This window comes from Pleurodeles waltl, chromosome 5 (assembly GCF_031143425.1).
Source record: "Pleurodeles waltl isolate 20211129_DDA chromosome 5, aPleWal1.hap1.20221129, whole genome shotgun sequence".
NCBI lineage: Eukaryota > Metazoa > Chordata > Amphibia > Caudata > Salamandridae > Pleurodeles > Pleurodeles waltl.
This window is the reverse complement of record NC_090444.1, coordinates 687,877,342-687,899,636: the sequence shown is the minus strand read 5'-3', so window position 1 is coordinate 687,899,636 and position 22,295 is coordinate 687,877,342. Positions and strand designations below refer to the sequence as shown.

General features: G+C 45.6%; 1 protein-coding gene across 2 annotated transcripts in view; it reads right to left on the bottom strand.

Moving 5' to 3' along the window:
• Positions 1-8,228: 8,228 nt before the first annotated feature.
• TRAF3IP2 (TRAF3 interacting protein 2) overlaps positions 8,229-22,295 on the bottom strand; it is a 170,556-nt gene continuing 156,489 nt past the window's right edge. For both annotated transcript variants that reach the window (XM_069234596.1, XM_069234597.1), the window contains exon 9: positions 8,229-14,334. In XM_069234596.1, the coding sequence (XP_069090697.1) occupies positions 14,188-14,334 (147 nt within the window). In that variant the 3' untranslated portion in view covers positions 8,229-14,187. The remainder of the gene's footprint in view (positions 14,335-22,295) is intronic.

Sequence of the window (22,295 nt, the reverse complement as noted above, 5' to 3'; positions counted from 1 at the left end):
CCATCTATAACATATGCGTAACATAGGTATACTCAGTGACTGGGCCACAAAAGTGGGGAGGCTGACGAGGAGGGGCGGGGGTGTTTTCCCCCCACCAACTCCCAAGCAGAGATCACATATGACTGCACTATGACAACAATGCGGCATCTGCACCAACACAGCAGTACAGCCCAGCTCCATCTACCGCCTCTCCACCCCGCCCTCATCCGCCATGGTGCTCCACCAAGTAATCTTGCAATGACCACCAAATATTCAGGGGGCAGGACGCGGGGGCTGCAGGGAGGCATAGAGCTCACTATTTGTTTTGCAGTATGTTAAGCTTCGGATTCAAGCCTCCACCACCGGGGAGGTCCCAGTCCCCTAGTGCATATCTTTTAGCAGCGCCAGGGCGGCAAACATTTCTGGGTGGTTTAGGGAGATCTGCCACATATCCCAGCAGAGCCGGAAGCGTGCTGGGCTCCCCCTGTACCCCCACCATGCGATATCTCCCCAGGAGCGTGCAATGGTGAGGCAAGACCACATAGCGTGCAAACTCTGCCTCAGGTGCCTGGCATTAGGGACGAGAGTGCAGGCGGGCGTTGTCTGTTCGAGAAAGCGCCACCTGGGTGACATACACGCACTGAAGGGATTTATAATGAATTAGGCGATGGTAGCAGTTTAGTAATATGCGGTGTGTTTGTGTGCAGCAGGCCTTCGACATCTTATTGGAAATGGGCAGCTCCAGATCCGCCTCCCAGCAACCACAGAGCTCAGAGTCATGTGTGGGGAGAAGCTCCAGGCACGCTGCGTACATCTGGGAGATCAACCTGGCACTATCTTAGCTATCAACAGCTTCAGAGGGAGGAAGTCCTCCGGCGCCAGTGGGTAAGTGGGAATCAGGGTGCGCAAAGTGCTTTGTCAGCGACTTAGAATAAAGGGATCCATAGAGGTTGCTGCCATGAAGTGGGTATCCTCCATTCTAGAAAAGATCTGCTCCTCTGGGAACAGGTCCCCGTGGTGTGCAGTGAAAAGGCCATTAAAGTGCGTTTTAACAGTGTCTTCACACCACTTCAAAGGCACCGTCGCATCCGTGAGTGCAAAAAGCTCTGATTTTGCCCAGTTGATCCGCAGCCCCCAGACACAGCTGAACTGCACAACCTCCTGTATCACATGATCCAGATTGACCTCCGGGTGTCGGATGAACAGCGAATGTCATCCACATAGAGTGAGACAAGCAGCGGCCCGCTCCAACATTGTAGGCCCCTATGAATGTGATTTTCCTGCAGTTGATTGATCAAAGGATCTACTGCTATTATAAAAAGCCAGGGGACAGTGCGCAACCCTGTCGAGTCCCCCTGGAAATACGAAATACGAAATGGAGAGGTTATAGTGCCATTCACCCGTATCCTGGTGGTACTATAGTAATTGGATCAGGGCTATGAAGCCCGAGGGAGCCCCAACTTATTTAAGGTGGCATAAAGAAAGGGCCCTTCAAGGGAGTGGAACGCATTTTCAGTGTCAAGCAGGGTGAAGAGAGTGAGATCCTATGAAGCACTACAAACAGCGTATGAAGGTTGATATTGGTGGAGCGATGGGGGACAAATCCAGACTGCACCGGGGAGATGATGCTGTCCAGGAACAAGGAGAGGCGGACAGCCAGGAGCTTCGCCAGGATCTTAGTGTCAAAGTTCAGCTGTGAGATCGGACGGCAGGAGCTACAGTACCGGGGGTCTTTATCTGGTTTAGGCAGGAGTGTGATGACCTCCTCACAGGTCAACGGTTCACCGAGGAACTGCTGCTGTGCCGATGTAAGCCAAATCATGGCCACCTTCTCCAAGTATTGTGATAACAGTGACGTGTCCTCGCCCTGCCTGCTGTCATATAATTGCGGTGTAATACACTATAAGCTCAGACTGCACCTCCCGGGTGCCTACCCTTCGCTCCCCTCCCTCCGAGCAGAGCTCAGATATATATGTCACCGCACTAGAGGAGCGGAGGAGGGACGCCAATGTACACCCAGGTCGGTCACCATCGCCGTAATGAAGGGCTGCAGCATATTTCCTGAGATAGAGAATCTTGCGTCCGCGAGTTCCTGATATTCCTCCATGAGGGTGCAGCGCCTACTCAGATCCGCACCAGTGTCCCCCCGTGTAGCAGCTAGGTTGAACATCCGGAGAACAGCCTCAGCTTGCGATATGCTAGTTCGTATATCTCGCAGCACACCATTGTGCTTAGCTATGCATATGCCCTGTGTGAATGCCTTAAAGGCCTCCAAAAGCATAGCGTGGGTAGAGACAGTTCCTGCGTTCAGAACAAAGTACTGCGTAGTGGCCGTCTGCAGGTCAGAGCGGAACACGGCATCCTGGAGGGCCAGTGATGCGAATCGCCAAGGATGCTCCCGTAGCCCCGGGTAGGGGATAGAACAGGTCAAGATCACTGGGGAGTGATCCGATAATGTACGTGGTACATTAGTTAACCACGTTGATACTGACGGTGACACTAACCAAACATCTATCCATGTGTTATGGGGGGCAGGGTAGTGAGTGTAAGCTAGCGACGCCTGTGATTGCAGGCGCCATGGGTCGCCAACTGATAGGCGTCGCATGGAAGCCGCATGATGATTTAATGACTTGGGTTTTAAGGATGGGGTCTTGGCCGTTGTGTCGCATTCTGGGTCCCCGATCATATTAAACCCCCCCCCCCCTTAAGATAATGCCTTTGGAGTCTATGTGGGCCAACTGGGTTGATAATGTGTGGACAAAATCAAGGTCGTCTGTGCTTGGGGCGTATATGTTGGCCAGCAGCACCCTCTGGCCCACCAGTGTGCCTTCTACAAAAATGTACCAACATTCTTTATCCGCGACAGTATAAAGATAAGATGGAAAGGGACCCTATTTCGTATCAGTGTGCAGACCCTGCGGGAGAAGGAGCTGTAACTAGAAAAAAACAGATGTGGACCCCATTGGGCGGCAAAGGTGTAGGTGGACCTGGGGTCCAGGTTAGTCTCCTGCAAGAATGCTATTGCAGCACCATGTCTATTTAAATATTGTAACATTTGTTTACCCTTACAGGGGTTGTTAAGGCCTTTAACATTCCAGGACACGAATACACTGGAGGATGGGGCGGAGGATCCTACTGTGGCATGTACTGGCGAAGTGTTAGGGGATGAATGCGCAAGGAAGAGTGTGATTGGTCACATTGTGTCAAGAAAAAAAACATGAACCAGAATAACAAAGACATTAACAAACCCCATAACCCCGACCCACTTCCAACACTCTGTGAGGACACACTGAATTAAATCCCAAGATAACTGCAATGGCATATAACAGAATTTAAAAGCAAACTTGGTATCAACCATGGGGAGAGAGCAACGTCTCGGCAGGGGCTCCCTAGAACAAAGTAAGTCTTGTGAAAAGGAAATGAGGAAGAGGGGGCAGAAGCCGGGTGCCAGCCTGATTGGCACTGGTAGGAGTAGCATCCATGCAGGCATCTTTTCGTGTCAATGTATCCGCCGGGGCATCACTTGGGCGGGAAAAGGTCCAAACTGCTTGGCAGCTGTGGGACGGCTGGAGAGAAATCCGGGGAGCGTCTAGCCAGCTGAGCATGTTCCTTGGTATAGGTCTTGTAGAATGCCAAGGCATCAACAGGGCTTGCCATCAATATCAACCCTGAGTCTGGCCGGGTATAGCATTCCATAGCGCAACCCCAGCTTGCGCAGTGCCACCTTGATGTCCGCAAACTTGCTTTGGGCCTCCTGAACCACCACAGTGAAGTCAGGAAAGATGGAAAGGGGCATCCCTTGATACTGTAGTGGGCCCTTTTCTTGCACCAGCCTCAGCGCAGTGTCATGATCCTTGAAGTTCAGCAGTCTAGCAATAAGGGGGTGCGGCAGCGCGCCCGGGACAGCTCAAGGGCCTAGCGAGCAGTGGGCTCGTTCCACCACAAGTGTGGCAGTGAAGTTTGGGCGCCCCAGTAGTTCACATAGTAATGTCTGAACAAAGACATCCAGACGTCCTGTGGCAGTAGTCTCCGCAACCCCCGCAACTCGAATGTTGCTGCAGTGACTGGGCGCCTCAAGATCCTCGTTTTTTTGCAGCAACTATGCGTAGTCTGGCCTCCAACCTGTTTAGACACTATCTGACTTGGTGCAGGTGTCCTCCAGCGACAAAACAAGCTCTTCAGCCACCTGGAAGCGAGTGTCATGGCGATCCAGGAGCTCTCTCATCCTGTCCAGGTGAGACACCGGGGAGTCAAATTGTGCGTCAATGCCCTGAAATCCAGACCGCAGCTCTGCCAGAATGCACCATTTGTCTGTCTGATGGTCCATGGCCGGGCCTCCAATCACGCCCTCCATCATGGTTGTGTCGGTGTCCACAGGCGTGAGGGTGTGCACGTTTTCGAATGGCAGCCTGCGTTGTCTGGGGTCACCACGACTCATGGCAGTCAACTCCCAGTACCCAAACAAAAACGTACCCAAGGGGCCACTGTCTGGAGGGCCACCACTGGTACCAGGCCCCAGACGTGTTGTATAGCACCAGTCACCTTCGTCGAGGGCCAAACATGGAGGCAAAGTGACCAAAGGGGGGAAGGAGGGAGCTATAGTCCTGCAGCGATGGCCCAGCTCCCCAACCACATCCCACCCTACAGTGCCCGTAGTCATATTTGAGGGGGTGGCGAAAAGTCCCATGATGGATAATACAGACAACGCGGCACCACTCCACCTGGCCTGCCCAGTTGCAGTGACCCCCACCTCCAAGCAGGAGCCAGCACATGGATAGTGAGAAAACAGCCTCAGGGCGGGGCAGCAGGCTGCAACGTAAAGCCCTCCGAACGCAGGCCTCAGGCTCCTCCCGCGGCCCCAATCGCCACGGGGCCTCTGCGGCCCAAGGTCAGGACCGGGAGCTGCGGCGGCAAAGTAACGATACAGCGGCTCTCCCAGCTGCTATGGCTTCCCGGCGGCCCCCCGGCTGCCTTCACCTACCTGCGCTCCACTCGGAGCATCGGCTGGATGTGTTGCAGGTGCTCTTCCATAGGATTCAGGGGCAACGGCTGCTAGAGCTTCTGCGCGGCCATGTTGGTCACCGGCTTGGCTCCACCCCCCATTTATTTCTGCCCAAGGCTGAAAAGAACTGTACATGTTAATCTATCTAGTATTGCTGCCACAAGAGTGCACAGACAGCCCAAAACTTAGGTACATGATCCCCTCAGGCCTATTTCACAGAACACAAACATGCTTTATTATGAAAACATCATACAGGCTGGAGAAAGTTAGAGAAGTCATTCTGGCCAGGATATCCATCTACAATGTATGCCATTTCGTTGCTACCTTGCTAACCTCAGCCCTGTCTCTACAATCAGCTAAGGAGATGGCGGGCAGACCCCTGATCTCATGTAATGGGGTGAGTGCTTCTTACATTGACCAAGTACAGGCAGATTTGAGCTATTACCACCATGCTCTTGCTAGAAGCTAGGTAGGATTCCTATGCATGTTTATTACAATATGCCTTGGTTGTTTCTTTTCTTTTCACAAATCATAACAATCCTATTTGTGCAATGTTTTATCTTCCTAATAATTGCTGCTGATATATTTTATCGTAGATTGCAGCCTTTTCAATAAACACATTGAAAACTACCATGCATCTCTTCCTTTTGCCTGCGTGTGTGTATGAGATGAGAGAAAGGGGTGAGATTTGTTGACCACGACATCCCTGAGGAGTCACCGAGTGTCACGTGTCAGGCTGTCACGAATCACCTTTGCCTTCTAGGTTTGGGTAAGGTGCTGCTAGCTGACCAAAATGGCTGGGCCCACATCTGCCAGACGGTGTGGGACTGACCCAGTCACCCACAAGCAGTGGTGCTGCTGCCATGAATCCAGCAGTCTTGTTCCAATAACGAGAGTCCTACGACAGTGGTGTTATCTGAGAGCACCTGAAAAGCCCTCACCTTGATGGATGGCAGGAAGGCTTTCAGTGCCAAGTAAATGTCTGTCAGCTCCAGAATCTTGATACGTAGACGGGACTGCACCGGAGATCAGAGGCCTCTGATGTTCATCTCTTGCAGATGGCCACCCCATCCCAAAACCGAAGCGTTGGTCACCACTGTCCGCTCTGGGTGGCATCAGGCAAGGGGTATGCTGCGGACCCAATCACGGTTCAGCAACCACAACTTCAGATCTTTTGCAGTCCCCTCTGAAATCTGAATGTAGTCCGAGAGGCCCCCTTGATAATGAGCCAACTGGGAGTTCAAATACCACTTCAGAACCTGCATGTGCCACTAGGACTGGTCCAACAGCAGGATGCCATCAGCCTCAGTGTTGACCTCACTGAAATACGGGGCTGAGATCAGGATCATAGCCTGAATGATCTGGACTCTCTTTCCCGGGGGAAAGGCATGAAACCAAACTGTGTCCAGGATAGCTTTGATGAAGAGGAGCTTCTGAGAAGGAATCAAGTGTGACTTTGGCATGTTGATAGTGAAGCCCAGAGGTTAGGTTACAGGAAGTTCTCCATTGTCTGGACGTGGCTGATGAATACCTGGAGCAAACCTGCCTTCAACAACCAGTCTTTGGGGAAGTAGAAGACTGGGACCCCAGACCTCCGAAGATGAGATGCCATCACCACTATCACTTTCATGAACAGCAAAGGTGCACTGTTGAGACCAAATGGGATCACACTAAACTGGAAATGCTCCCACATCACCACAAACCGCAGGCAGCAAAGATGGGCTGACCGGACTGGAGTATGAAAATAGGTGTCCTGAGGTGCTACTCCACCACCCAGTCTCTAGGGTCGAGGGCGTACAAGATCTGACCAAGGGTGAGCAGGGCGTTGAGAGGACAGAGTTCTAATAAAGGCTGAACCCTTCCGTTCTTTTTTGAGTACCAGAAAGTAGTGGGAATAATAACCATGCCCTACTTCAGGCAATGGCACCGTCTCGACAGTCCTTCTGTCCAAAAGTGTTTGCACCCCCTGCCGCAAAATAAAAAGATGGTCCTCTGTCAGCTATTGGGGGGATTGCAGGGAGGGAGTGGAAGGTGCGGTGGGGAAGAAATGAATGGGAAAGCATACCCCTTGTGCACTATCTGCGAGTCCCACCCGTCTAAAGTGATTGTCTGCCAACTTGGAAAGCATTGCTGAATTCTGCCTAGATTGGGTGGCAGTGCTCCTTTAAGGGCTAACTAAAGAGGTTTGGCACATAAGACTGCAGGGAAAGTGGTGGACTGGGAGCACACTGACCTTGGCTGTGTGGGAACCTCGGCCGCCAATGTGAAATTGCTTGGTCCCTGAGTGGCTTGGACAGCTGACGGTAACGGATGCCTCATCCAAAACTGCAAAAGGAGTGTTGGAACTAGTGTGGTAGGAGATGAGGATGAGAGAGGCCAGAACAGTGAACAGTAACCTTAGTCTTTAAATCCCTAGAGAGCTGATTCACCAGAGAACCCAGTGCTTTGCTGACACGCATGGCAGTAAGTGGCAACACTTATGCCAATAGCTTGCTCAATGGAATCAGTAGTATTCATTGTTCCTCCTTCTCTGGTGCTGACTGAGTAGGAATAAACATTGAGGAACCCTGGGCCAACATATGCTTCGAGGCCAGAAGCAGGGTGAACAGGGGAGCTGGAGGCAAGAGGGGCTTGGTGGGTCCAATTGGTGCCAAGGGCAAACCTCCCAGCAGTACTCCAGATCAACTGGCAGGTGAACGCTTCAATTTGAAGCGATGTGGCACTCGGCCCCAGAAACACAGGTTGTGCTGACACAAGTTGCAGGATTGGCTCCAAAGTTCACCAAATTCGGACGCAAGATTGAGATCCTGTCCAGGCGAATGCGAGTGGCACAAGAGAGTGGAATCCCTCCTCAACTTCTTATGTTTCTTTTTAGATATACCTGAAGACTTTGAACGCGATGAAGACCAACATCTCAAGCAGCTGTGATGACTCTGGGAATAAACTTTGGATGAAGACAGCAACTTGCAGCGAAACAGAAATGGATGCTTCTTATGCTTGGCATTTTTCGATTTTTGGCCTGCGTTCCCTGAGGGCCTTTGGGTTCATTGATGTACAATCCATGCAGGCCTGGGAGAAGTGGCTCGGCACTAGGCACCACAAGTTTCCTAGTGGGTATCTGTCATAGACATTACTCTGTGATGCCCATATCAGTCTACTGTCAGTGCAACAAACCAGAGAGGACTGGTCCCAGAGACGACTTGGAATAGCAAGAGGCAGCTATTTCACATATGTGGTAAAAATCAGGAAAACCAAAAACAGTGCATTTTATTTAGTTTAAAAAAAATGATGTTTATTGTAATTTAGGGTTATAGTTTTACAAAGCAGTCTTAACTTGTGCATTATCCTTCAGCTCTAGAAGATACCTGTAACAGAACTAGTTTTTTTGCTACAAGTTTACAAGGAATATGTTATACACCATTCTAATTCGCAGAGCCTATGTCCACAGAAACAGAATTACAGGCTGCACAAAACTCAGAAATGAATTGAGAAGAATGTAAGGAAGCATAGTGCTGACGTTGGTACAAAAAAGATACTCAAATGTGATTTCTACAAGTATAATACTACAGATTAGTAGTTACTCTTTTTTCACCTCAGGAATCTCATGTTGTAAGAAACCACTGATAAAACAAGATTCTTGTTACTGATAGAAGAACATACAATATTCACTAAAAATAAGGGATCGCGTGCAGGGAAGAGCCCACCTACAGCCGGAGCTCTAAGGTCCACAACTTACTGGACCATGGACTATTACATTATACACAGAAGAATTCTTAATAAACAAAATAAAGCTTTGCTGAACAGTTTTTTGTAGGGTTACAAGATTAGTTTGTGTTACTGGGACATACATTTTCCAGTCAGGATATGTTGAGTTAATCCATCTGGTTGCATTGTACCTTATCATAATAACAATTCCTATGAGGCACTGATTTTGCGTATTGATTTCAACTTACAAATTAGAAAGATTAACAATGAGCTCCAAAAATAAGTTCATCTATTTTAAGCAAAATATATTAAGTTCTACACATCAGGTTGGCCATGCTCTTCATTAAGGCATTCATTGCAAGCTGGTGAATGTAGGGGTAGTATTTATTGGATCTGTAAACACAATCACCGCAGGTTGAGATATTTACCAGATACTGTAAATACTTCCTACTTCAAGGTTCTAAATAAGGCATAACATGTGGAATCAAAATATAACAGATTGAATTCAGAATATTTTGTCTTTTTCCCCAGGCTTTTTTCTCTGATACACTTCAGTAGGTGTGACCTGCTGACGTGTATCAGGGGAAAATTGTGCAGGTGCAGTGGTCACCACAAAACCTAGAATTCGGATACCTGTGCGAAATCCTGTTTGCACAGGGTTAGGAATTCCCATGCATAGTGAGAATCAGGACCTAAATGTTGACCTATAATTTGCGTTAGATCAATCTGTTCATAGAAACACAGAGTGCCTGGTAAATTTCTCAGTTTATCAGTCTTCACTGGCTTAAGGTGCTCATATTTATCTTCTCTTACACAACAGGGGCCTTAAGAGCCTATGTTTGTCTGCTCCTAGATGTGATTACACTTCTTTATAAAATCAAGTTATATCTTTCTACAAAAGGAGCAGGTGTTCAGTCTTAAAATCATAAAAAAGAAACTACCAAAAATGAATGTGATATGGAGGAAATTCGATTTTGTGAGTGACAAACCCTTTGTAAAAATGTACATGAATACCTCATTTATTCAGAAAAATGGCTAAAGTGGCATCCATAATGACCAGATTAAGAAAATATTCACAGAATTTAAAGAGGCCACCAGTGAGTGATGTCACAATATGTCTCAAAACCCCAAACCCAAGCTGACATAATAAAAAAGGACGATACTGGAATACCTATTGAAAGTGATTGTTAGTAATTCATCACTGGGTAAAGAGAACCTTCTTTTCTGAAGTGGATAGCTCCTTTAGAAGTACTAAAAGGGTCATATTCCTCAAAGTAATCCTTCATTAACAATCTTCCTCTAGTTCTAAGAAATAAAAAAGTAGGTTGAACAGCAGCAGAAGCTTTTAGAAAAGTGAAACAAATATAAACTACGGACTCCACTGTCAGATGTAATGCACAAGGAATCATTAAACAAGATATGTTCAACCCTACTCCTCTAGTTATGTAGTCTTACAACCTGCGATTCAATACTTTGAACCTTTCTGTGATTTTCCATTCATTGAATCACAACGCTTGGTGGTATGGTGTCAACTACATTATTGCTATGTGTTGGGACTCTGCATGCCGTTGTGAAGCTGTGCCACATTACATCTGTATGTTTTCTAGACCATAAAAGTAAATGTATTTCTTCTTTACGTTTGGCAAATATGCAAACCCACTGAGGGTTGACCAAATAGCATCACAATTGGGCTCTAATGTTAAGAGTGCCACCAAAGGGCACCTGTTTACGTGAGAATGACTACTGTCCATCTACCTAGGCTTTGTGTGTGCTGCCAGTAGTAGCGGCGTAATACGTTTTCACCTGTACCACTACAGAGGAATGGCCTACCCAACTCCTGCCATGTGAAAGCTGAACAGGCTTCCATAACTGAGGTCCTTTATCTCCACACCTAGGGCATGTTTGGCAGTTTGCCTGCGGGTATGTAAGTGTAGAAGTGAGAGGGAGAAAAAGAGGGTGTGTGTGGTATGTGTGCGTATGGTTTTGCATGTTTGTCTGAATGAGGGAATGGTGGTGTCCACTGGACTCCACGTGTATAGGTTACTTGCTATGGTGGTTTACTTTGTTTAAAGCAGCAAGTGTATATCTTGGACACTGATGGCTGCACAGACATATTTCCAGCCCCTTTGAAGTAACCATGGTGTTTCTGTCTCTGTGAAATCTATTTATTTCCCAGTTTCCACTATCATCTGCATTTCTTTGGGAGATGGCTTCCTACCTGGATCCACTGCACAAAACTACCTGAGCAGGCTTAGCCGGACACAAAATGGATAGCCAAGCCGCAGGGCCTTTTAGATGAGCTGATCACACCAAGGACATGACCTTTTATGACTGAAATGATCTTTCAAGATATGTAAGCCGCACATTAGCTGATTGTCCAGGACTGTCCAAACAACTATCTTTGCGACTAGCCTTCAGTGTTTCCTCTTGATAGCCAAGGAGGTTCTACACAGCAATGTGGGAGACACACATGGAAGATCCTGTAGAAACTCAGCTGACTGCTACTCTCTCTTAAAACTGGACAAAAAGAAAGATTGCAGAACTGCACTGCTTCTGACCTGTGAATAGAAGGGAACCTATCTGACTGTGACGTTTGACGGCAATTCTCAATTTATCTGCAGTCCAAAGCCGGGTCCACTTGAGTGGGAGGACCTGTGGTCGATAGCATAACCAAGTAAGACTGTCCAGGACCCACACTGTGACCCCTGCCAGCATTCCCAATAAAGGTAAACAAAGCACAAGACGATCTAGGACCAGGAGAGGCTTCATTGTCCCAACACATCAAGGAGGGTGAGCAAGGTCTTTCCAAAGCCTCCTTGTTAGATATCTGCAACTACCTGAAAACCCATCCTCTAAGGTGGGAAGAAATCCTTACTTCGACTTCTGGCCTGTCATAATGTACCAATGACTGGGATGAGACTGTCCTGATTCTGGAGCCATTGGAATCATCATTCTAGCCCAAGCAGTGCTGTGGATATCATGGTTTGCACATCCTTTCACTAGCCTAAATCCGGTCCAGTCTGAAACTGACTGTCAGCGGACAGCACTGGGACCTACCAAAAGACATTAGGGCTGATTTAGAGTTTGGTGAGTGGAGAGATGTCTGTCAGTAAGGCGGAGTACTTACCACCTGCCATTCAGAGGATCCTCCACCTGTCAAATTTAGAGGTGTCTGCCAAACCGACAGACAACTCCAAACATTGGCAGGAACTGCTGTCACAGCTGTTCCTGTCAATGTGTTAAAAGTTTGACGAAGGGTACTCAAACTGATGGTACAGTCTGTCAAACTTTCAATATATTTTTTTCCAAAACAAAATCCTAAGTAGGGATTTTGTTTTCTAAAAAACAGTAACTAATGACCCCCACACCATGGTAGTTTGCTCCTATGATATGTGTGTCATTTAAAGGTTTTGACCCCTTATCGCCATGTTATTCATGAAAGTGAGAATAAAATCTGGCCACTCGACTGCCCACTCTAAATCGGGTGCGTGGTCCAATGGCCAAACCTCCCATGGCCCTTACTCTTTGGCCATCATAGGAGTATGTCAGTGACAGAGACAGAATTGTCTCCCACACTGACATTCTTAAGGTCTGCCCATCTGTATATCACAAGAGCGGATCTTCAGTTTGGAGGAGAGGGTACACTGTCACCTTTGCAACAAAGTACATTCTCTGCTAAACTCTAAATCAGCCCCACTGTTTTTACTTGCCAGATGTAGATGAGGACTTCACTACTGGCGCAATTCTTGAGACTTTCTAGCAGGAGCATTTATTTCATAGCAGGTTCACCAGGACCATGTCAGAGCAAACACGGAAACTCCCACTGAAAATTATTCATTGCTTTCAAAGACCCCACAACCATTTCATTACTCTTTGTAGTGCATCTTTTGCCCCGCTGAAGCTAATTACTTTGTTTTAGTGCTAAAGACCATAACAGAAGGTCCAAAGATCCTTGATCCATCTCCCCACAAATGGACATGAACAATTAGGCTCAATGTGAATCTGATTTCTAGTGCCCAGAGGAGATTTTAAGTCTACTTGGTGTTAATTATTTGGCCGGAATTTGCTAGGCATTTCTGGTTTCATTATTTATCTTACTTTTACCTCTTATTAATGTCCCATATGTAATTACAGTTCTTCTCTCTTTAAAGTAAAGAGCTGCGTTGGTGTAGGCCTTATATATCTACTAGTACCTACTATAATTTATTCCAAGTACAGCGTCACCTTAAGTATGTCTTGGGTTCTCGGCCTCACCACCTTATGAAAGTCAAGTGCTAAATGATCCTCAAGTAGGAGTGCAGTAGTGTTCCAGCACCAGGACATGAGTAGTAAATGACTTTAATAGTTGCAACTGATTCTGATTTCTGGGCACCTCTGGCAGCCCTGGTGCCCCAATAAAACACTCTACAAGATGACTGTCCCTTTTCCTGAAGTGCAGGATCAACTGTGTAACTTAACACAAGTTAACCTTCTACCACTGGACATAACCCTACAGCAAGCATTATTCATATTCACACTCTTTGCGACACTCAGAATGTCCCGGTGTGGATTTTTGCTTGTATGTCAACAGCTCCCAATTATATCAGGGTCTCTCTGGAGAGGATAAAGCATGGAAAGATCATGTCACAACAGCACTAATCATAATTTAAATAAGGATTAACAAAAATTAATTCAGCCCAAATCTTTCTAATACATAGGGGTTTAATTAGAGTATGAAGAGGAGTGTAAATCTTCCAACAGGAAAATTATGGTGGAGGAAATTTAGCCAATGGATTGCTTTTTAGAGTTTTCTACAGAAATTGGTGGATCTTCGGTTCCCTTTAAACTCTAAACGAGGGCCAGAATTTCTAGCAAGCAGACCTACAGAACAAGTGTTCTCCAATAAAAGTGTGGCAAAAGAGTATCTGATTTATTTTTTAGTTTTCCTAATATCTGAATACATTTATGTCTTTCTGAAGGAATGTTGTTAAGACTTTAAAAGAACTGCAGGTGTTATAGAACGAAACAGCTTAACTGGTGTCCTGGAATCCAGAGAGGTTACTCATAGAACCAGTCCTAAAAAGACTAACTTCATACCCTGTACACAAGCAGTGCCTAGATTCTCACCCTAATGATTTCAGCTTTGTTATAGATCAGTCTTCATTATCTAACAAATATCGGGTTGTTTCAGGTGTATTCCGAAGGATGGCTCCTACTATGTTAAGGTCCCAGTGCTGTGCAGTAGTCTTCCCCAAAAGCTGCTTCAGGGAAGGGTTCAGAGAGATAAAACCTTTACTCTTAAAGAAAGCATATCGATAAATCACAACATATGTTCTGTTACCCCCTCACTATTTCTTGTTGCATGGATTAACTGATTTAGTGCCAGTACAAATTAATAGGTTAACGCTGGATTAGATCACATCAATCATATATAGTTACACCAAGGGTAACATACAAGCTTCATTCAAGCTGTTTCTCCATCCCTACCCATAGATTCTATTATATTTATGCTTGACTGCTGCTCATATTGGCATGAGTGAAAGTTTGGGCAAAGGTCCAATAGGAGGGGCAATTAGTTCCTCTTGCCTCAATAGCCTCAGTAGGATTTTCTTTATGTTCTCAGGCCACATGTAAATGTGGGTGTTCTGGAGCCAAGTTGGGACGTCCTCCTGCAAACAAAGAAGAGAATAGCACATAGTCAAATTGCTTTGCTCAATGCTTCAGATTTAATATAAGCTTCTTGCAGGGCAGGCACAGCATTTTATCCTTCAGGGGTTATGTCACTTATGTTATGACAGGAAACAGAAAATAAAATGCAGCATAAAGTACTACGTCATAACAGACAGTATGATAATTCTAGCTAACCCAGTTGTTGTGAATGGAAGTTATAAATGGTTATAGAAATAATCCGATAGTTGATGATAAAGCGCATTTTACACTCATAAACCCATGTTCTGCAGGCAATGCCTGCAAGAAGCAAGCATTCTCAAAACTAATAGGTCTTGCCTGTGAACTATTAGCTTTGCAAATAGTTTTGGAGGCATGCTGCACAGCTTCCAGAATGCTGTGCAGTGTGGCTAAAGTAAAAACCAAAAGGCCTCCGACTAGGCCACCTGTGTCATTTTGTACGTGCACTTGCACCACACATCTGCATGCCTACAAAATGAAGCAGCTGTTTTGTTTCTTTTTACTTACTGATCCGACTTGGATTGGTAACTAAAAAGAAAAGAAAAAGTGCAAAGCGTTTTTTTTTCTTAAAGTAGGTGGGTGGGGGGAATGGAAGCAAGACGATGATGCTGGGGTAATAGAGAAGCAACACAGGTGAACGTGGGAGGTGAACATTGAAACAATATTGTGGTAAAAAGGAGGGAGGGGGACCCGAAGGAACACAAGAGGATATCAAGTGTATGGGCAGTGCAGGGGCCTCCATGGGGTCCCAGGCACCCTGTCTCCGCCAGCTGTCACATGCAGGAGCAACCACCATGCAAAAGTCAATGGAGAAGGGTCTTGTAATCTTCAGGGCAGCGCTGCCCTGGCAGATTAAGACCACTGGCACCGCCAGGCTGTCGGATGGCAAAAATGTGTCGGTGGTCCGACTTTGACGCGTTCGCCACAGTCACAATGTGGAGGTTGGACCACCACATTTTCCTAGGACCACCAGACTCGTAATGAGGGCCTGAGTGTTTTTTGAAACTTCACTGGTATTACTGCTAGTGACCTTTACTACTCTAGATAAATTCCACCATTCATGTTTATTCACTCTAACAGCATTACCACTTACAGATTCACCTCTAACAGGTTCTCTGAACTTAGGCTGCCCTTTCTCCACACTAATTGGTTCCTTAATGCGAACCAAATCTCCAACCTGAATCTTATGATGATCATACAGAACTTCATGTTTGTTATCAAACCACTGTTTCATTTTGTTTTGTGCTATTTCAACACTGGGACATATAACCTCATCCATGACCTTCTCATGAACAGAACGTGACTGACACTCCTTCAACCATGGAGAACACATCTTACTTGCGGGCAAATGACCCCTCATAATTTCAAATGGTGTTCTCCCCATGAGTGCATTTTGACTCGTTTGATGAGAAAACAACATACTGTTAACAGCTAGTCTTACAACCATCCTGTTTTTGACTGCCCACTGAACACAATCAACTAAAGTGTGATTCATCTTCTCTACCAAAACATTTGCTTGGGGGTGGATAAGTGCAAATCTTGTGTGAAGAATTCCAGATGTAATCAGGAAATCCTTTAACTCTTTAGAAAAGAACTGAACTCCTTTGTTGGAGACCAATTCTCTGAGAAAGCCTTCTAAATATTTGTTTTTAAAAATGGATCACATTGGCTGTGTTAGGACTCTAGAAAAATTAAACTTCTCACCACCTACTGTAATAATCAACCATGACTATTGCATATCTGAATCTAGGTGGTAACGAATCGAAAGGTCCTATAAAATCAATTGCTAATGTTGACCATATTCTTTGAGGAAAACTCACAGGATGAAGCTGTTGTGTGATAATCTTCAATGTTCTGTCACTGGTAGAACAAATTACATAATCATGCACAGTTCGAACAATGTCATTATCCATACTGGGCCACCAGTACACCAAGTGTATTTTCCTTTTTGTTACTGTCTTACCCAGATGACCATCATGCCCCACTGTATGATTTTGGCTCTTAAAGTGAAAGGAGGTATGAATTTGTCTCCCCTAAGAAGAATGTTCTCTTTCTCCAAAGTTAACTCATCTGTAATTTTAAAATATGGTTGCAGATCAGGTCACAAAGATTTTTCTCTAGGCCAACCTCGAACCACATATTCCCAGATCTTCTGCAACACTACAACTTTCTCCAAACAGTCTAACCATTCATCTTGATCAAATGTTCTTTTATGACATACATCAACAGCATTGGCAGCAGCTGTTAAACACTCATCATCATCATCTTTTATATCACCATTCAATAATGTCAAAGATGACCTCAACAAATAATCAGCCCTAATAGTTTTCCCACCAAAAAAGTGTTGTATTTCGAAATTGTACTGAAGAATTTTTGCACTCAATTTGGCTATACTGGTCGTGAGATCTTTGATGACATCTCCTCCTAAAATTGCAACTAAAGGCGTGCGGTCTATTAAAAGCACAATTTCCTTCCCCAAATGAAACTGTTAAACCTTTTAACAGCCCCACAACATGCCAGCAACTCTTTTTCAATCACAGAAAATATTTTTTTATTGTCTCTCCGAGTTCGGGAAACAACCCATCCTGTTCTATCAACTTGATGAACTACTTGAGATAAAGTTGCTCCGAGGCCTCTGTTACTAGCATCAACTGTGATCAAGCATTGAGTTGAAAGATCAAATGGTGACAGAATTTTAGCAGAACCAATCTCCTGCTTCAATCCCACAAAATCTGCTTGACAATTCTCATCCCACTGAAAAACCTTGTGTTTTCTTAGAAGTGTTCTCAAATTTTCTGTTTTATCTGCAGAATGTTTTATGAACTTGGCGTAAAGCTCACAAACACCTTAAAATGATCCCACTAGTTCATTGTTGGTAGAAACTGGGGCATTTTAATGGGATTGACTAAAACTTGTCAAGGCTCCACCCCATGTTGTATAATAACATGGTCTAAATATTCAATACTTGGCTTGGCAAACTCACACTTCTTCAAATTAGCAAAAATCCCTGCTTGTTCTAATATTTCCAAAACAACAGCGATACTGTAATTGTGCTCCTGAATGTCTTTTGTTGTTACCAGTATATCATCCTGGAAAACAACTATTACTCTGATGCCCTTCAATCCAGATTCCATGTTGCGTTGGAAAACCGAAGCAGCGGATGCAAGTCCGAAAGGCATTTGATTGAACTGAAATGTGCCTACTGGAGAAATGCAGTGAGATGTCTGCAAGATTGTTCCGAAACCACTTGGTGATAAGCAGAAGCTACATCAATCTTGCTGAAAAATTCCGCTCCTGCAAAACTGGTCAGAATATCATCAATCAGCGACAGAGGGTGCAAATCCACCCAAATAGATTTATTCAAACTACGTAGATCAATACAAACCTCAAATCTCTGTTATTTTTCCTGGCAATGATTAACGAGGAAAGCCACAAAGACAACTCCGCTGGCTCAATAACCCTTCAATGCACATTTTTTGCAGAACATTAGCAAGCCCCTCTCGGACACTAAATGGCACATTCCTCATTTTTTGTTTAACAGGTACCGTATTTTCCTGGGCTTTGATTTTGTGCTGAAAACCTCTAATCTTACCTAGTCTACTTTAACCCGTTCTGTGCCCAGGACGTAATGGTTACGTCCTGAGGCACAGTGCTGCTGTGCCCAGGACGTAACCATTACGTCCTGGTCACAGAGCCCAGAGGGAGCGCCAGAGGGAGCGCTAGCGCTCCCTCTGGGGGGTTCCCCCCCACCCCCCCAAGTCAGGGATTGAAGGGGAAGCCCTTCCCCTTCCACCCCGACCCCCCCACCCCCCTGTAACGTCAGCGCGCAAGTGCGCGCTGATTAGTCACAGGGTCTCCCCAGAGCTTCCAGCGCGATTGAAAGAGAAATGCTCAGCATTTCTCTTTCAATCCCGTGGGGGAAGCCCAGAGAGGCTTCAAAGGGAAGGAAATGTATTTCCTTCCCTTTGAAGTCTCTCCCAGGGTTTCAAAAGCCGGATTGCTTGCTTGTTTTTGTTTGTTTTTCTAGAGATGGGGAGCGACCCATTAGGCAAGGGTCGCTCCCCTGGGGGGCAAATTGTATTTAGACCATTTCTGCCCCCCTTGGGGGCAGATTGGCCGATTTTAGGTCAATCTGCCCCCAAGGGGGCAGAAACCATTAGGCACCGGGGATTTTTTTTTTGGCGCCAAGGTCACGCAGGAGGAGCGACCCCGTAGGCAAGGGTCCCTCCCAGGAGATGGGGTTGGGGGGGTGGGGGACAATTTTTCCTATTGTTATTAGGCCGATCTGCCCCCAGGGGGGGGCAGAAACCTCTAGGCGCTAGGGCAAATTGTTTTTTTGTGTTTTTGTTTGTTTGTTTTTTTAGAGATGGGGAGCGACCCATTAGGCAAGGGTCGCTCCCCTGGGGGACAAATTTATTTTAGGCCATTTCTGCCCCCCTGGGGCCGGCTGAGCTAGAGGCCAAAATCCACAGGTAGGCACTGTTTTCTATGAAAAAAAGTGATGTGTCCATGTTGTGTTTTGGGCCATTTCCTGTCGCGGGCGCTAGGCCTACCCACACAAGTGAGGTATCATTTTTATCGGGAGACTTAGGGGAAAGCTGGGTCAAAGGAAATTTGTGGCTTTTCTCAGATTCCAGAACTTTCTGTCACCGAAATGTGAGGAAAACGTGTTTGTTTAGCCAAATTCTGAGGTTTGCAAAGGATTCTGGGTAACAGAACCTACCTGGTCAGAGCCCCACAAGTCACCCCATCTTGGATTCCCCTGGGTTTCTAGTTTTCAAAAATGTGCTGGTTTGCTAGGTTTCCCCAGGTGCCGGCTGAGCTAGAGGCCAAAATCCACAGGTAGGCACTGTTTTCTATGAAAAAATGTGATGTGTCCACGTTGTGTTTTGGGCCACTTCCTGTCGCGGGCGCTAGGCCTACCCACACAAGTGAGGTATCATTTTTATCGGGAGACTTGGGGGAACGCTGATTGGAAGGAAATTTGTGGCTCCTCTCAGATTCCAGAACTTTCTGTCACCAAAATGTGAGGAAAATGTGTTTTTTAGCCAAATTTTGAGGTTTGCAAAGGATTCTGGGTAACAGAACCTGGTCAGAGCCCCACAAGTCACCCAATCTTGGATTCCCCTAGGTCTCTAGTTTAAAAAAATGCACAGGTTTGGTTGGTTTCCCTAGGTGCCGGCTGAGCTAGAGGCCAAAATCTACAGGTAGGCACTTTGCAAAAAACACCTCTGTTTTCTTTAAAAAAATGTGATGTGTCCACGTTGTGTTTTGGGGCATTTCCTGTCACGGGCGCTAGGCCTACCCACACAAGTGAGGTATCATTTTTATCTGGAGACTTGGGGGAACGCTGGGTGGAAGGAAATTTGTGGCTCCTCTCAGATTCCAGAACTTTCTGTCACCGAAATGTGAGGAAAACGTGTTTTTTTTAGCCAAATTTTGAGGTTTGCAAAGGATTCTTGGTAACAGAACCTGGTCAGAGCCCCACAAGTCACCCCATCTTGGATTCCCCTAGGTCTCTAGTTTTCAAAAATGCACAGGTTTGGTAGGTCTCCCTAGGTGCCGGCTGAGCAAGAGGCCAAAATCTACAGGTAGGCACTTTGCAAAAAACACCTATGTTTTCTTTAAAAAAATGTGATGTGTCCACGTTGTGTTTTGGGGCATTTCCTGTCACGGGCGCTAGGCCTACCCACACAAGTGAGGTATCATTTTTATCGGGAGACTTGGGGGAACGCTGAGTGGAAGGAAATTTGTGGCTCGTGTCAGATTCCAGAACTTTCTGTCACCGAAATGTGAAGAAAACCTGTTTTTTTAGCCAAATTTTGAGGTTTGCAAAGGATTCTGGGTAACAGAACCTGGTCAGAGCCCCACAAGTCACCCCATCTTGGATTCCCCTAGGTCTCTAGTTTTCAAAAATGCACAGGTGTGGTAGGTTTCCCTAGGTGCCGGCCAAGCTAGAGGCCAAAATCTACAGGTAGGCACTTTGCAAAAAACACCTCTGTTTTCTTTCAAACAATGTGATGTGTCCACGTTGTGTTTTGGGGCATTTCCTGTCACGGGCGCTAGGCCTACCCACACAAGTGAGGTATCATTTTTATCGGGAGACTTGGGGGAACCCTGGGTGGAAGGAAATTTGTGGCTCCTCTCAGATTCCAGAACTTTCTGTCACCGAAATGTGAGGAAAACGTGTTTTTTTAGCCAAATTTTGAGGTTTGCAAAGGATTCTGGGTAACAGAACCTGGTCATTGCCCCACAAGTCACCCCATCTTGGATTCCCCTAGGTATCTAGTTTTAAAAAAATGCACAGGTATGGTAGGTTTCCCTAGGTGCCGGCTGAGCTAGAGGCCAAAATCTACAGGTAGGCACTTTGCAAAAAACACCTCTGTTTTCTTTAAAAAAATGTCATGTGTCCACGTTGCGTTTTGGGGGGGTTCCTGTCGCGGGCGCTAGGCCTACCCACACAAGTGAGGTATAATTTTTATCGGGAGACTTGGGGGGAACATAGATTAGCAAAACAAGTGTTATTGCCCCTTGTCTTTCTCTACATTTTTTCCTTCCAAATATAAGAGAGTGTGTAAAAAAGACATCTATTTGAGAAATGCCCTGTAATTCACATGCTAGTATGGTCACCCTGGAATTCAGAGATGTGCAAATAACCACTGCTCCTCAACACCTTATCTTGTGCCCTTTTTGGAAATACAAAGGTTTTCTTGATAGCTATTTTTCACTCTTTATATTTCAGCAAATGAATTGCTGTATACCCGGTATAGAATGAAAACGCACTGCAGGGTGCAGGTCATTTATTGGCTCTGGGTACCTAGGGTTCTTGATGAACCTACAAGCCCTATATATCCCCGCAACCAGAGGAGTCCAGCAGATGTAACGGTATATTGCTTTCGAAAATCTGACATTGCAGGAAAAAGTTACAGAGTAAAACGTAGAGAAAAATTGATGTTTTTTTCCCCTCAATTTCAATATTTTTCTTTTTCAGTTGTTATTTTCTGTAGGAAACCCTTGTAGGATCTACACAAATTACCCCCTGCTGAATTCAGAATTTTGTCTACCTTTCAGAAATGTTGCGGTTTCTGGGATCCAGCATTGGTTTCATGCCCATTTCTGTCACTGACTTGAAGGAGGCTGAAAGCACAAAAAATCATAAAAATGGGGTATGTCCCAGTAAAGTGCCAAAATTGTGTTGAAAAATTGGGTTTTCTGATTCAAGTCTGCCTGTTCCTGAAAGCTGGGAAGCTGGTGATTTTAGCACCGCAAACCCTTTGTTGATGCCATTTTCAGGTAAAAAACCACAAGCCTTCTTCTGCAGCCCCTTTTTCCATTTTTTTTAAAATAAACTAAATGTTCACAGTTATTTGGCTAATTTCTTGGCCTCCTTCTGGGGAACCCACAAAGTCTGGGTACCTCTAGAATCCCTAGGATGTTGGAAAAAAAGGACGCAAATTTGGCGTGGGTAGCTTATGTGAACAAAAAGTTATGAGGGCCTAAGCGCGAACTGCCCCAAATAGCTAAAAAAAGGCTCGGCACAGGAGGGGGAAAAGGCCTGGCAGCAAAGGGGTTAAAAAAACTTTGGGAAATTTGTCAATCCATATGTTACTTGTGTCATTTCTCTCTCTAACTAGAGAAACTTGGACCTCCTTACCCGGCTTTAATGTCAGACCAAATAATCCCTGGTAATACCAAATCAAAATATTGAGTCCTTTCTTAGCAACATAAACCTTTCCATGAATGACTTGCAAACAAGCTTCAAAATATCCTAACAAATCAATTCTTCTACCATCACCGAACACTGGGTATCTATCAGGTGCCATTAACTCCTTGTTCATCCATGTGTTCTTGAACAAAACGTCTGTAATGATAGTCATTCTAGTCCCCAAATCAACTAAAAGCTTCAAACGTTTACCATCAACAACAATGTCAGTGTATGGTT